The following is a 16,004-nucleotide window of genomic DNA, read 5'->3' as shown; positions in this document are numbered from 1 at the left end:
TGTTTGCACACAAGTCACTTGCCACTCTAGCCTGCCTCCACATAAATCCAATCGGTCTGTCTAGACAGAGCAGATCATCTGATTTCTAGCTTACAACTTCAATTTTACCCCCACCCCTCCCCCCACCCTCCCACCCCCACACACAGATGTTTATGAGAAATGGTCGTAAGGACAGTCAGTTGCATAAGAGTTGGCTTTAATCCTGTAGCCTGCACTTGAAATAGCTATTGGCCTCACAGCAAGGTCAGCAGGCACTCCTGCAGCAAAGCAACACTGGGCCTGGAACTTCAGGCCCCGGCAGAGCAGGTACTCAGTCGCTTACACCGTTCTTCCCTCCTCTTCAGTCAACTGCCTCTAGAGCACTTGCAAGCTACAGGACTTTCTGTGTAGACATAAGCATAGTGAACCCAACTATGCATGATTTTTTTTAACTTATTTCCAACAACCAAAAATGAACAGAGGGCTCTGTTACATAGATCAGTGATTACAAAAGACCCAGAACAAAACCCTCACTTGTAACTAAGGCAGGTAACCAACTCCATCCTGTACTACAGGCATCCGTTTCCAGAACACCTCCTTCCTGTGGACTTGCCCCAGGAAATGCATGGTGCCCTGACACTGTCTGCAGTCAACAATGAGGTGTCCTGTGACCTTAAGCACCTTAATACTATTTTAAGATTCATCCAGAGCAATCGGTGCAATAGCTTACAATCTGTCAGCTGTTTTAACATACAGATTGGCAGGCTCTTAACACAGATTAACAGTAACATGGCTAAGAATCTCAAACTCTCATCCTCTTCTGTCCAATTCTCTAATTTATACACATCATCTTCCACTTGAGCAGGTCAGGGTACAAATCTTTCCACCATGAAAAGCAAGGATAGCTAGCTCGGATTCACCATGCCTACACCCAACCGTGTTGTCTACAACCTAACCCGAAGGAAAAACTAGACTTTGATGCTTCAGTATTAGTGAACTTACTTTCGGGAACTATGGAAAGCTACTGCATCCAAGTCCCTTGATTCACTAAAGCTTGCTCTAGGTGAAGAGGACATGTGCATTAGACTTTTGCTGAGGGAGAAGGGAGACAGGGCTGGGAATGGAGAGCAATGAGGTCTCGGAGCAAGCCCTGCTGCGCTCTGCGCTCCTGTGTTAATCCATGCTTGCCCGTGCTCTGGCCCTCAGAAATGGGGGAAGCCATTCCGCAGGCCAAGAATGCTGGTGTTGCTCTCCACCCAGACTTTATAAGCATAATTTGAGCTTCTGTCATGTATAAAGAAAAGCTTTTGCTAGAGTTCAGCTTTCCCAAACACACTTCATTTTGTAGAAGCATGATTAAAACACAAAGGAGGGAGGCAAGAGCTCAGAAAGATTAGCAGGGCTCTTAAACAGGACCGTAATGAAGAGACAGTGCACTCCATCTCTGGATCTAACTATTTAGAAGTCAAAATGCTCCATACATTACCTATACCCCCACCCCCAAGATCCCCTAAAAACTAAGAAATCTCCAGTATTTGCTTGCTCTAGTTGATATTTAGAACAAAGTTGACAACTTAAAGCTTTATAATAGTCTGTTTTAATATAAACAAGTGTTGGAATCAATCAATGTCCATCTCAGGAAGCTTCTTGTCTGCATCAGAAGGCACAGCCGTGTCTGCACCCTGCTCAGCAGCCTGGGGGCCTGGGTTATCTCCTTGGCCGTCCACTGGTCCGTTCTGCTCAGCATGTTTTGGCTCCTCCTTTGGGGGTTCCACTTTGGGTTTGGGCTTTGAAATTATAGGGTTGCAAATACTCGTCAGCTCCTAAAATGGCAAAGAAGAAAACTATGATTTCTTGTAAATTAAACAAACCTTAAACTGCAGGCTAAACCCTAGTAGCTAAGATACATAACGAAAGCCCAACTGTTAATAACAAAAGAGCTGCCAAAAAAGTACACAAAGTTAAATAAAAACTACCTTAATTTTAGCTTCAATCTCCTTTGTCTTGACAACTGGATCCACCGTCAGGCTCTGCTTGTTCTGCAGGTTCAGCTTGCTATTCATCCACTCCATTGCCTCATTGGTGCTTTTCTCTACCTTTGTCATGTCAGCAGCATCCAAGTGTTCATACTGGTCCTCCTACAAGTGGGGGTGGAGAGCTAAGTGTCAAGAATGAGCCAATCCCCGCCAAATACTGCCTTTCAAACAACTGTTATCTTGGGGCTAGAAAGACAGTTCAGTGGCTAAGCTCACTTGCTGCTCTGAGTTCAGTTCGCTTCACCCACACTGGGCAGTTTAAAATCACCTGTAATTCCAGCCCCAAAAAGAATCCAACACCATCTATGTGCACAAGAATAAAAAGTAATAAAATAACACCTTCAATCCCAGGAAGAGGCAGGCGGATCTCTGAGTTTCGCGCCACCATGATCTACAGAACAAGTTCCAAGCCAGACAGAACTACAAAAAGAACCCATCTCAGAAACAAAAAACACACAGAGCCCTGACCAAATCATAGGAAAATGAAAACAAAATACCTTGTTTTTGAAAGAGCTGATCACTTTCATATACTGTTGAATTTGCTTCCCTAGTTCTTCAAATAACTTTGGTCTTTCTTCAGATTCCTGGAACCGTGTCTTAATAGGCTGACCTAAATTCTAACAAGAGAATATACAGGTTTGTACAGGGTACTTTACAATACTTAAGTTACATTGCTGCTACTAGAACTAAGAATAACGGGGCTAAAGCACCACTCTCTGAGTATATGTGTGCACACACATGGATATACACACAAATATATAAACAATACATGCATGTAAATGTTTCAACAAACCATTGGAAATATCAGGCTCCTTCTTTGGCTGCTCATTAGCACAGTGAAGACTGTCCCAAGTGAAACTGTTTCTCATTATCAACCAAGGCCCAGTTCTCACAGTAGGACAAGCACAAGGTACCTGTACTTGTCCAACAGTTTTTTATTAAAAACCAGACTGGAGCAGGCTGATCTCTGTAAGAACAAGGCCAGCCTGGTCTAGAGAGCAAGTACCAAGGCAACCAGGACAGAGAAACCCTGTCTCAAAAAATCATCTCTCCAGCCCCATATGAGTCCCAATTCAAATCAACTAAATGACCATGGTTGAGGAAATGAGAACTTGAAAACTCAACACAGTGACACTGGAGATTTCTAGTAATATGATGGTACAGCAGGAGGTTGTAGGTTTTACAAGCATCCTGAAATATTCTGTATTAAACATAACCCAAGTCACAAAGTCTAACTTAAGCTGGGAGATGGTACAGAAGACCCACTAGTACCTCCCAGATGACAAGAAAATCATTTGCATGGTGAAGCCAGGTGGTGATGTATGCCTTTAATTCCAGCGCCTGGGGAACAAGACCAGCCTGATCTACATACAGAGTTCCAGAATAGCTAGAAGAGACCCTGTCTAGCGAGGAAGAAGATATAGAAGAGACTCTGTCTTGGGAGGGAAGAAGAGAGGAAGGGAGGGAGGGAGGGAGAGAGGGAGTGAAGGAGGGAGGAAGGAAAGAGGGAAGGACTGACAGATGGAAGGAAGAAAAATGGGGCGGGGGGGAGCAAAGCTGGCAGGAGTACCTGCATCCCTGCCAGGGTGAGCTAGCTAAAGCCTGAGCATTGTTCTTGAGTCACCCACTTGGACAGGTGCAATGCCCACTTCTGGAAAGCAAGTCCACAATGCAAACCAGAAATAATTTCGGGGGCTAAGCTAGCCGAGCAGTGGGACACAGCCCGCCCCTTTTACTACAGAGTGGCACCCAACGTGATGGACTAAATCCACTTAAAAACCTGAAAGGGCTTAAAAAGGACAGAGAGAGAGAGTTTAACAAAGCTTTCTGCTATTTGCCGGCAGAGTATCACAGTTCCTTTAAGAGAAATTTTTCTGATTGGGGGGAGGGGGGGGCGACACATTTTAAAACGAGGCTTCCTGAGCTATGTCACCCAGTGAAACTCTGGCTATGCGCATTTATGGACCTGGGTGTTTGTGTGTCCACTCGGGATAGGGAGAAAAGTATCTGAGATCACGCCCTTGGCTCAGCTCCTCCTGCCTGGGCAGGAGGCAGAATCAGGCTTCGGCAGGCAGGAGAGGATGGCAGATTTCTGCCACCATACAGAGAGATGTTTCCACGCTGTACGGTGTTCTGCCTGGCAGATTTGACTGTAACTAGGATAAAAGGCTCATTCTCAGAGTTAAAGTGCTGAGTGCGGCTCCTACCTGGCGGCCCCAGAGCTAGCAGAAATGGTACGGCCACCATTTTGAAATTAGAGAGAGCCGCCATGGAGCCATCTGCCAGGTCAGACATGCTGAATCTTTCCAGGTAAGCCACGACCTCGTGGTAAACAAAGAAATGGGTTAAATCAAGATGTGAGAGTTACCCAGTAAGAGGCTAGAGATAATGGGCCAGGCAGCAATTTAATTAATACAATTTCCATGTGGTTATTTCGGGTATAAGCTAGCCGGGCGGCCAGGAAAGGGCCAGCCGCCACTCCTCACTACTACAATTTCCTCTCAGGGAATTTTCAGCTGTTTTCAAACCAAGACCTCAACTGGGGTGATACTTTCTGTTATCCATCCAGTTTTACCATGGAGTACACAGACATATGAGATGCTTTGCTTTCACCTAGAAGAAACCTATACTAGGCCTCATCTACACTGCGGGAGAAAAGCACTGACCCCACTGTATGGCAGGCACCTCTGAGGCAGAGGACTTGCTGTTTTTTCTATATCCCGATATAAATAGGGTTCTCAATCCTAATTCACTGGAAGGTAAACTCAGTCTATAACTGAGAATAAGTTAGTGCATAAATTAGAACACATTTTCAGCCTGTGCTCTTTACTAAGTAAGAAGCACCTCTCTGGAAGCTACGGAGGCACAGAGACCTCTGCTTAAGAGTCACTTACTTTTAATTCAGCCAATTTGTCTACATAAACTTGCTTTGGTTGGTCTTCTCCATCTTCATACAACCAATTTTCAGTATCCTCTAATTTTAAGGTAAAACTATTACGATCCTATAAATAAAGAAAATATAATTATCTCTCTCTTATACACACACATACTCTAACGGAAAACATTGTAACAATAAAGAAACACAAAACAGAGCTGGAGAGATAAATCATTAAGTAGTTAATGTGCCTGTGATACACAACCCATGTAGAAGCCAAGCAAGTATGTAGCACTCAGGAGGCCAAGAGCTGGGGATCCCTAGAACAGGCTGGCTAGTTACACTAGTAATAACCAGCAAGTTGTAGGTTCAGGGAAAAACTGCCTCAAAAATGTAAGTGAGAACAATCAAAGATAGCAGACACCAATCCTGAGCCTCTACATGGACTCACATCCATGTGCACCCATCACACATGTATAAACTACACGTTTGCATCTATATAACTCCCAAAGATATACTTTTCAGTATTTTGGGGTTTATTTTATGCCTATGAATGTTTTGCCTGCCAGTATGTACCTATACCACGTGCACACAGTGTCCATGGAGGCCAGAAAAGGGTGTCAAGTCTCTAAAACTGTAGTTATAGACATTGTGAGCCATCACACAGGTACTGAGAACCAAACACAGGCCCTCTGAAAAGGCAGCAGGTACTCCTAACCACTGATCTCTCTCCAACCAACTCTGAGTAACTTGGTCACACATACAAAGTAGCAGAGCTTCTGTTTCAAGGTGTGAAGGTTTCCCTACACCCACAGAAAGGGAGCAGTACACTTACATCTTCACTCACAAACTTCTCATATTCACCACTAAGTTTGTCTCTCATTTCATATACATATTCTTCCACCGCGTTCTTGGCATCATTCCGTTCCTTCTCCAGTTTATCCTGCATGATCATCTTACCCTGGAACAACAGCAATAAATTAGACACAAGGCCAACAGTTATGACCATGTCCTCTTAACATCAACAAGCAAGAAAACAAAGAGTGTTCTCCGTTCAAATCTTTTCAATTCTTGTGAGTCACCCCAACAAAATAGAGGCAGGAATATAATCAAGAAGAAAATTTGAAGATGACAGTTTTGTGGGATTTATTTTAGGGGAAGGGGATAGTGAAAATACTTAGCTGTACCCTCAAGAGCAAAATTAAGTATATTTAAGACAAAATTTTGAGCCAAGTGCCTTTTGATCCCAACCCTTGGTAGGCAGAGTCAAGTGGCTATCTATGAATTCCAGGATGGCCAGGGCTACACAGAGAAACCCTATTTGGGGGGGGGGGGGGGGTAGAGAGACAGACAGAGACAGAGAGAATGTGTGTGGCCCCGAAACTGTTTCTAGGAACCTTTTTTGCCAGATATGGTGGCACACACCTTGAATCCTCACACAAAGGAGGCGGAGGCAGAGGCAGAGGAAGGTCAGTCTGGTCTACAAACAAGTTCCAGGACAGCCTCCTGCCACCAACAAAAATAAAATTATTTTAATGTCATAAGGTTTTTAATTCTACAACACTAAGAAAAGTTAAACATATTTATGCCATATGGGATGAAGGTCCAGTCAAACAGAACTGCTTTAAGATATGGCAGGTAGGGTTGGAGAGATAGCTCAGAGGTTAAGAGCACTGGTTAAGAGGTCCTGAGAGAAAAGAAAAGAGAGAAGAAAAAGAAAAGAAAAAGTCCTGAGTTCAATTCCCAGCAACCATCTATAATGAGATCTGGTGCCCTCTTCTGGCCTGAAGAAATACATACAGGCAGAAAACTGCATACACATATAAATTAAAACATCTTAAATAAATAAATAAAAGATCTGGGAGGTGCACAGAAGACCTGCCTGGCTGTGTGACTCTACTGACCCATCACCCAAACCAAGCAATACCTTCCAAAACCAAAGATGTAGTCAAAACCCTCTGGACAGACTAGTGTGGTGGAGGTGGTGGTAGTGGTAGTGATGGTGACGGCTGCCCACAGAAAGCAGAGGCAGTTGGATCTTTCTGAGTTTAAGGCTAGCCTGGCTAATCAAAGTTTAGTTAATCAATGCTAACTAAAAAATCAAGTTCCAGGACAGCAAGGACTATACAGAAAAAATATACATAGGAAAACAAAAATAAATGAAATGAAAAAAAGAATTTAATGATTGGGGTCACCACAACATGAGGAAATGTAGTAACGGCATTAGGAAGGATAAGAACTACTGCCCTAAAGGCTACAGTCTATGTACCTCATTCTCTGTATACAGCCCGAGCATCTCTCGGTCCAGCTGCCATAGCAGCTGGCTCTCGATGGGTAGGTCCACAGTGCTGGTCTTCACTTTTGCCTTCTTGGCTTGAGGTGGTTGGTCCATCTTTTTATCTTTTGATCCAGCTTGAGAGGTCTAAAGAAAAAGAAAATATCAAGAACAAAAACACACAGACTAATGTAAATTGTAAAGTGGATCGAGTCAAAAGTAACTCATAATTATTATCTAGAAAATTAAGTGAGCCTGTCCAATCTGGAGTAGTAAATTCAGGAGAAAAACATAATGGTGGTCATTAAGGGTTTGGGAAAGGACAGGCAGAGAATTTTATTCTACAAAATAGAAAGTAAAAGAAGCACTACAGTGCTTTAAAATCTGTTTTACAACTAAAAATGAAACAGTTAACATACCTAACAACCTACTGTGTATTTCACAACCAACATACAATCACTGGCCACAGTGTACTGGTACAGAGCACTTGGACAGCACAAGTCCAGGAGTTCAAGGCCAGTCTGAGCTATGTGAGATCCTGTCTCAAAAAACAACAACCACACCCACACACCAACACCACTTATAATGCTATGGGAATTTATTCAACGACATGAAAATGGGGCACAAAATTTAAACGACAGGGATCTGCCTCAACAGCAGAGAATACAATGACAGTGGAAATAGACTCTAATATTTCAGTGCCATAAATAAAAAATAAACATGAAGGCAAAACCTAGGCAGACTGTACAAGACCTTTAAATGTTACATGATCACCCTGACATAATTTACAAATGTATCGAGATGTAGTTTTCACAGGAGTATTTGTTTGTGTATATGTATGCATGATTATGCATTCATGAGTGAGCAAGCAGGTATGTTCATAGCTACCTGTGGAGCTCCAAAGTCAACATCAACTATCTTGCTGGCTCTTTATATTACCTATATATGTTTAGAGATACGTGTATATGCAGTTGTGCCACAAAACATGTGCAGAGGTCAGAGACAACTTGCAGAGGTTAGTTTCCTTCTTTACTATGCAGGCCCCAAGGATGGCAGGCTTAGTGACAGGCACCTGTTGAGATACCTTGTCAGTCCAACATTTTTGAGGCAGGGTATGTCAACAAACCAAGAGTATACCAATTCAGCCTGACTTGCTGGTCTTAAGCCCCAGGGACCCCTGTGTCCCCAGTTCTACACCTTAAATTCTTAAAATTTTTTTGTATGTGCACATGAAAACACGTTATGGTACATGTGGGTGGAAGTCAGAAGACAATTTGTGGGGAATCAACTATCTTTCCACCATATGGGTCCAAGGAACCCAACTCAAGTTGTTGAGTTAGGCAGTAAGTGCTGGCCCTGAACTGGGGATGGAATTTAGCACTGTTACCAACTGACCCATCACCCTAGAGACACAGAAACACTTTACGATAAAAGAACGAATGATCTGTCTTGTTCCCTAGCCACCCGATTAGGAGCTATTTCAAACTTCACGCAAGCAAATAGTGGCCACAAAGAAAGAAATCTCAACCTGAATACTATATTTTGCTGTTTCACACTAGTGTTTATTACTATAAGGACAATATTCAACAGGATAAAGCATGTGGAAAGTACTAGAATATGTACACTGGCTAGCACCAAGTCAGATGATTCTCAATCACAAACATGTCAACAGAACCATGAAAGTTTAAAACCATCAAAATTAAAGGTACACACCTTTAACTGCAGCACTCAGATGACAGAGGCAGGTGGATGTCAGTTCAAGGCCAGCCTGGTCTACAAAGCAAGTTCCAGTACAGCCAAAACTATTACACAGAGGAAACGGGGGAAGGGGGAGATTGCTACCAAAAAAAAAAAAAAAAAAAAAAAAAAGAAAATAAAAAAATACTGGAGTAAGACACTTGACAAAATTTGAGAAAAAAAAATTGAGTCTCACTGCTTCATCAGTAACAAACTGTCAATGATGTGTGCTCTTTTTTAACTTTCCAAAACACACTGTGCAATGTAGCTAAAAAATTGTACAAAAGAGTAACAGTGTAGTGCAATTACAGTCTGCTGGGGTTTGTAGGACAGGGAATTCTAAGGTCGCACCTCCATTTCCTCAGATTCCGTCTTATTTTCTGCTGGTGTCTGCGGCTGCTGCTCTTCAGCATGTGGTTCCTCCTGGTCCACTTGCATCTTCTGAAAACAGTCAAATGAAACACTGAAACCACAAGATTCTAACCAAAAATTAGGCATCCTTCAACAACACTCAAAGTCACAAGGTATAGAACACTCCCTGATTCAGCATACAGAGGGTCAAGATTTCAACTACGCACAAGTTACACAGAAGAAACACATGAAGTTTCCTCTCTGGAGTTCAATACAACAATGCAGTACTTGTCCTGCCCAATATGCCCACCCTTGTATGAAACATAGAAACTACAGAACTGCTTTGTGAATCATAAAGCATGCAGCAGAGTGTGGCAAATACAAACTGAAGGAGCATGCTTGAGCTTCCCTTCCACATGCTTCCTCCCAGAGTCTTGATTTTCTCAAGAGTTCCTACACCACCATTTTCAATCTCAAAAACACAACATTTGTACATGCTGGGGGAAAGAAACCCAGAGAATTCTCTCAGCAGAAATGATAAAGAAGTTTGTGGAGCATCTGAACAAAAAGCTCAATGTGGGTGGCCTATGGGAATAGTCCAAAATGCTATGCAGAATGCTGGTACCTGAATCCCCAACACACCACATCTGGGGGAAAAAGCCAAGCTTTAGGAGTCTGGTGTAAAAAGAGGACAAGACTTACATTTATCAAGCGTATATAATCTATTATTATTTTGAAAACAACAGACTTAAGAGCATTTTCCTATAATCAATAGTAGTTTAAACTGAGAAATGGTCAGAAGGGAAGAGCCAATTTGAGTTCTTTTCCATTCCAGTAAAATATAAAACTGTGTTGAAGGTAGTGTATAAAATGCCCACATAAGTGGAACGAAACATCAAGGTTACCTCTTCTTCCTTTGCATTCTGGTCAGTCTCCATCGGCTCCTCATTTTCCTCGGACTTGTGCACTTCTACTAAGGACGCACTGGACACACTGAAAATGCCATGGACATTTACCCGAACCTTGACTTTCACTTTTGAACTGGAGCCATCAGACTGTGGAGTGACTTTCTGAACTGAAAACTGAGCTGGGAATTTAAGAAAAGATGCAAGAGAATGCACAGTAAGACTCAACTTAAACTTGCATAGACACAATCATAGAATAACCACGCTACCAGGCTACAATCATTCTCAGCACAGTAGCTTTCTCCTTCCTCTCACACACAGCTCACTCTTGCCACCACCACACTAAGGACTCAAATGTCTCCTGCTGGTTTTCCCTTTTCCTCCTGCATATGCTGTGCCAGAAAATAAAGTGTCTAGTTTCCACAACTTACCTTTATATTTTTCCACTTTGTGTCATTTCCTAAGAAATTATCATTTATAAATCTCACTACCATATCAAGGGTTTGTTTAGGAAGTGTTTTTAAAGCTCAAAGACAATTTTATTAGAGTTTAAAAACAAAGATTATGGAACAGACAAGATATTCATCTTGGCAGTTGCCTGAGAGAGAAAAGGCCTATAGGAGAAGTCAGCCACACGGTGGGTTTCACAGGAAGAGTACGGAAGCCCAATGTGTTAAGTGAGCATACCCAAGGCAAGACCAGTACTTAAAGAAAAAGACAGAAAAGGGTAAAGAAGTTAGCCCTTCTGGGCATGATTGCCATGGTCCTTGCCATCCTACAAATGGACAGCAGGGCAGACAACTTTCTTCCCACAATTTCTACAGGTCACTGAGGCTGCTCTTGCTCTTCATCCACAGCACAGATCTTACAGAACTCTTGGTATCTCTCTTCTCAAGTGACAGTGTTTCCAAATCATAACTATTCTCAGTTTGTAAAGACTCGGGCAAACTTGGTTCTAAATTCTAGGATGGACTGATGGTGTAGAACAACTGTGATATTTCTGTGCAAATCTTGTAATTGTATATTAGAACCAATCAACTCTATCATATTTTTTATCAGGACCACTTTACAGACACTCACAATGTGTACTGAAATCCAGGAATACTGCCACACAACGTAAGACTCAGTAAATAATAACCATCTGGTGTCAAGGCCAACCTGGTCTACGGAGTGACCAGGACAGAGTCCCAGGACAACAGAGAAAAATCTGTCTTGAAAAACCAAACCAAAGAAACAAACCCACCCATCGGACTGCCTCTACACCCAGTACTATGGATAGAAGATGCTTGTTTTGGGGCATAAAGCACCTAAATTTCTGAATAATCTTTCTTCCTTTTAATATTCCCAAGTAGAAACAATTTTGTATTACTATTTTAGTTTCCAATTCCACTTACCTATAGCAGGATCTGGATAGGGCAAATCCTGAGGAGAGCTATAGTAGGCCTCAAGAGTGAAAGGTTCCTTTCTATAAAACGTGAGGACTTTGGAGAAAGGAGCAGCATGATTTTTGGGGAAGACTTCACAGTCACTAGGTAGAAGAAAGAGACAAACCCCACAAAATCAAAATATTATTAAAATATTTCAGTCTCTTATTTTATGGAGGGAGTGTTTTGTAGGGGTGTGTGTGTGTGTGTGTGTGTGTGTGTGTGTGTGTGTGTGTGTGTGTGTGTTCTGAGGTCAGAGGACAGCCCTGAGTGTTAGCGCTAGCCTTCCACCTTCTTTGACACGGGGATCACTGCTATTTGATGCTGCCTACTCCAGGTCCCCAGCATGCAAGTGCCTGGAGATTCTCCAAACTCCACCTCCCATCTTGCTGGAGCTTTACATGGTTTCTGGAAATTCGAACCCAGGTTATCAGGCTTGCAAGGTCCATCTATCTCTTAACACTTTTAACATATGTATCCTAGGGATTGTAATTACTGAACAGTTCTAGTTTCTCCTTGTTGGCTATTATTTCCAGGTTATTCAGGGAAGCTAGAAAGATGGCTCAGCAGTTAAGAGCACTGGATGCTCTTCCAAAGGACATAGGTTTGATTCCCAGCACACACATGTGGCTCACAACAGTCTTTAACTTCATTTTTGTTAGGAGAGAGAAAGTTCTCTTCTGGACTCCTCTGACACAAACCATAGACATGGCATACATGCAGGTAAAATACACAAATTTTAAAAAATTTAAATATTCAGAGCATTAAAAAAAAGTAATAACATACTTTTGTATTTTTGGTTATGAGCCTAGTCTTTAACAGCTGAGCCTGGGGCTGGAGAGATGGTTCTGCAGTTAAGAGCACCGGAGGCTCTTCCAGAGGTCCTGAGTTCAATTCCCAGCAACCACATGCACAACTATCCACAATGAGACCTGGTGCCCTCTTCTGGACTACAGGAATACATGCAGACAGAATACTACATACATAATAAAAAATAAACCTCTGAGGGGGGGGGGGGCTGAAAAGATGGCTCAACAGTTAAGAGCATCGGGTGCTCTTATACAAGACCTGGGTTCAATTTCCAGCACCCACATGGCAGCTCAAAACTGTCTGTAACTCCATTTCCAGGGGACTGGACACCCTCACACAGATACACATGCAGACAAACCACCAATGCACATAAAACTTAAAAGAGAGAGAGACAAACAAAAATAAAATATAGTTCCAGGACAGGCTCAATAGCTACAGCGAAACTCTGTCTAGAAAAACCGGGGGGGGGGGGGGGGGGGGCAAGTAGCCCAACCTGACCACAATGAAGCTAAAGATAGCCTTTCTCCCTGGATTTCCAGCCTCCCTCCACTGGATGCTGGATCATAGGGATTCACTATCGTGTTTGACCATGCATGACTTTACACTGACAACTGTCACTTTGTTTTATGCACCTGACACACACACGTGTGTAAGGAAATACAATGCATTACCCAGATTCAACACCCAGATGAGTATGCATAAATGGGACTGATAATGTATTACCTTGACCCTTCTTCAGCTGGAGAATTCCATCTCAAAGATATTGGATACGCCACTACATCAGTGATAGAAAATTCTCTCACTTTGAAAGCAGGTGATAAGATTGCACACTAGAATGATAATTTTAAAAATTCTATTAATACAGACATAAACTGGTATTACTAGAACTATAAACAATAACTTCAGGAAGCAATCACTGATTTATTTCCTGTTTTCAGTAGTATGTAATGGCATTGAACAGTTCTACAAACTGCTGTCATCAAATTTACTGTGCAACCTAGTTTTGCTTTACCATTTCCCATGAACTTGAAGCATACTACTTCACAAAGAACCAGACAATTCAACAAATTCCAGTAGCTCTAGCTTAGAGTTATCATTGTTGTTCCACAACTCTGTTTCTTAAAAATATCTATCTATCTATCTATCTATCTATCTATCTATCTATCTATCTATCTATCTATCTATCATGTATGCAATGTTCTATCTGTGTATCTGCCTGCAGGCCAGAAGAGGGCATCAGATCTCATTTCAGGTGGTTGTGAGTCACCATGTGGTTGCTCACTCAGGACCTTTGGAAGAGCAGGCAATGCTCTTAATTGCTGAGCCATCTCCTTAGCCCCCAACTTTGTTTTTTGGTTATTCTTCCTAGGCAGTATTTCTACACAGAGCCTTAACTGTCCTAGACTCACTATGTAGATAAGGCTAGCCTCGAACTTAAGAGATTCACTGCCTTGCCTCCCAAATACTGGGATTAAAAGCATACAACACCACAGCCCGGCCTATGTATCTTCTCAATTCATCTTACTATAGGCTACACAACCAATAATTGTTATGTATATCAGTTACCCATTTTAAACAAAGCTTTCAGAATCTTACACCTTGAGATTGCCCTCAGGCTAATACATAGACAGATATTTGCTTATCATGACCTATGAACAAAAGCAACTCACCTGCAGTGCACAGCCTCGAGTGACAGCCTCGTCTGCATTTAATGTTGTACTAAGTTCTTTACCAAAAAATTTGCTGATCTTCTCTTTCACAGCAGGGATTCGTGTGGCACCACCAACTATCTCCACTGCATAAATATCTTCTTTCCTTAATTCTAAGCCACAACAATGAAACATTTATAAAATAATCTTTAAATCAGTACTTTAAAATGAAGAAAAACTTTAGAACCAATCAAAAGACATATTAAACTCTGCTCCCTCACACACCCAACCCAAATTACGCATGCACACTCTCAGAAGGTGACCCCCCAAAAGAAGTCATCTTGATTTGCAGAGTAACAGAGCAGTACAATAGCGCACAGTCCCAAATAGAACCCAGTGACAGTCTCCCAAGGATCAGAAGTTGAAAGACGGCATGAAAAGGCTCCTCAACTGCTCAAAAACACCTCATGCTGCTTGATTTCACAATCATTTTATCTAACAATCACTATTTCTTGAGAAGAGCATTTAAAGAAAGTGGCTTGAGGGCTGGTGAGATGGTTCAGTGGGTTGAGGCAAATGCTGAGAAGGCCTGTCAAACTGAGAGTTCAGTCTCCCGAGTCCATGCAAATGTGGAAAGATCTACATAGTTATACTCTTATCTCCATCCATTTTTATAAGAAACAGGTTGCAGCAAGGACATTACGCTATGTGCCTGCACTTCTAGCTGGAGGTTGAGGAAAGGAGACTGGCTTGAGTCTCAAGTCTATGTGGTGCTCCTCCGCCTCCACCTCAGAAAGAAAACTGGGGAGCAGAGGGATGTGACGGTCCCAAAGTTCAAAATAAAAACACATCTGCCTGTCATCACCACTGATTTAAGACCTAAGGCAAAAGTCAGGCAGTGGTGGTGCACACATTTAATCACAGCACTTGGAAGGGAGAGACAGGCAGATCTCTGCGAGCTTGAGGCCAGTCTGGTCTACAAACCAAGTACTAAGGCAGCCAGGACTATTACACAGAGAAGCCCTGTCTCAAAAAGAAAGCACCCAAACCAATGCTGAGCTAACATCAACAGAATTAGTGACTAGCAAAAAGGTATAAACAGTGTACCCAAAACAGTTTTAATTAACAGAGAACTGTTTTAAGGTATGAAACAAACTTAAAGTATCTTATAAAACATATGTGTGTTTGTGACCAGCCTGATTACAGAGTGAGTTCCAGGACAGGCAGGGCTACAGAGAAACACACAAAACCAACAAAACCAGAACATATATACGATTTGCATGTCACCCTTTTTTACTCAAGTGTGTCAACATGTGATGTATTCCTCACTCTCCACTTTATTTTTTTTAAACTTTATTTAACTTTATTTCATGTACATTGGTATAATGATGTCAGATTCTCTTGAACTGGAGCTACAGACAGTTGTGAGCTGCCATGTGGGTGCTGGGAATTGAACCCGGGTCCTTCTGGAGGAATAGTCAGTGCTCTTAATCACTGAGCCATCTCACCAGCCCCTCTCCACTTTATTTTTATATAATTATTAATCTGCCCGTCCCGGGTCCCCCCCAAGGCAGTATCTCTTTACAGAGTATTGACTGTCCTGGAACTCACAGAGAACCACCTGCCTCTGCCTCCTGAGTGTGGAGATTATTGAGACAGGGTCTCTAGCCCTGGCTGGCCTTAAACATGATGACCTTACCTTAAAGTCCTTAACCTTCCAGCCCCCACATGCACTACCTCCCCCCACCTCCATCCTTTACTTTTTCCAAGCTTTGTTTTCCTGAACTATTTTATTATGTACACAGGTGTTTTTTCTGTATGTGTCTGAGAGTGATGGCAGTCTGTGAACCATGCACACGCCAACAGAGGTCAGAGGGAATCATGTGGATGTTAGGATTCGAATGTGGGTCTTCTGGGAGAGCAGACAATACTGTAGCCTCTGAGCCATCTCTCTAGCCCCATT

At 42.3% G+C, this 16,004-nt stretch overlaps 1 protein-coding gene across 1 annotated transcript in view; it reads right to left on the bottom strand.

Moving 5' to 3' along the window:
• Positions 1-1,557: 1,557 nt before the first annotated feature.
• Hspa4 (heat shock protein family A (Hsp70) member 4) overlaps positions 1,558-16,004 on the bottom strand; it is a 46,632-nt gene continuing 32,185 nt past the window's right edge. Inside the window, exons 9-19 of the mRNA XM_048437643.3 lie at positions 14,063-14,214; positions 13,116-13,222; positions 11,553-11,686; positions 10,159-10,340; positions 9,254-9,343; positions 7,160-7,312; positions 5,726-5,851; positions 4,910-5,017; positions 2,513-2,632; positions 1,956-2,117; positions 1,558-1,802 (exon numbers count right to left, since the gene is read on the bottom strand). Of these exons, the coding sequence (XP_048293600.1) occupies positions 1,599-1,802; positions 1,956-2,117; positions 2,513-2,632; positions 4,910-5,017; positions 5,726-5,851; positions 7,160-7,312; positions 9,254-9,343; positions 10,159-10,340; positions 11,553-11,686; positions 13,116-13,222; positions 14,063-14,214 (1,538 nt within the window). The 3' untranslated portion in view covers positions 1,558-1,598. The remainder of the gene's footprint in view (positions 1,803-1,955; positions 2,118-2,512; positions 2,633-4,909; positions 5,018-5,725; positions 5,852-7,159; positions 7,313-9,253; positions 9,344-10,158; positions 10,341-11,552; positions 11,687-13,115; positions 13,223-14,062; positions 14,215-16,004) is intronic.

Source organism: Myodes glareolus, chromosome 9 (genome assembly GCF_982192425.1).
Source record: "Myodes glareolus chromosome 9, mMyoGla1.1, whole genome shotgun sequence".
Taxonomy (NCBI): domain Eukaryota; kingdom Metazoa; phylum Chordata; class Mammalia; order Rodentia; family Cricetidae; genus Myodes; species Myodes glareolus.
The sequence above is the reverse complement of the archived record's forward strand: the minus strand, read 5'-3'. Positions and strand labels throughout refer to the sequence as shown.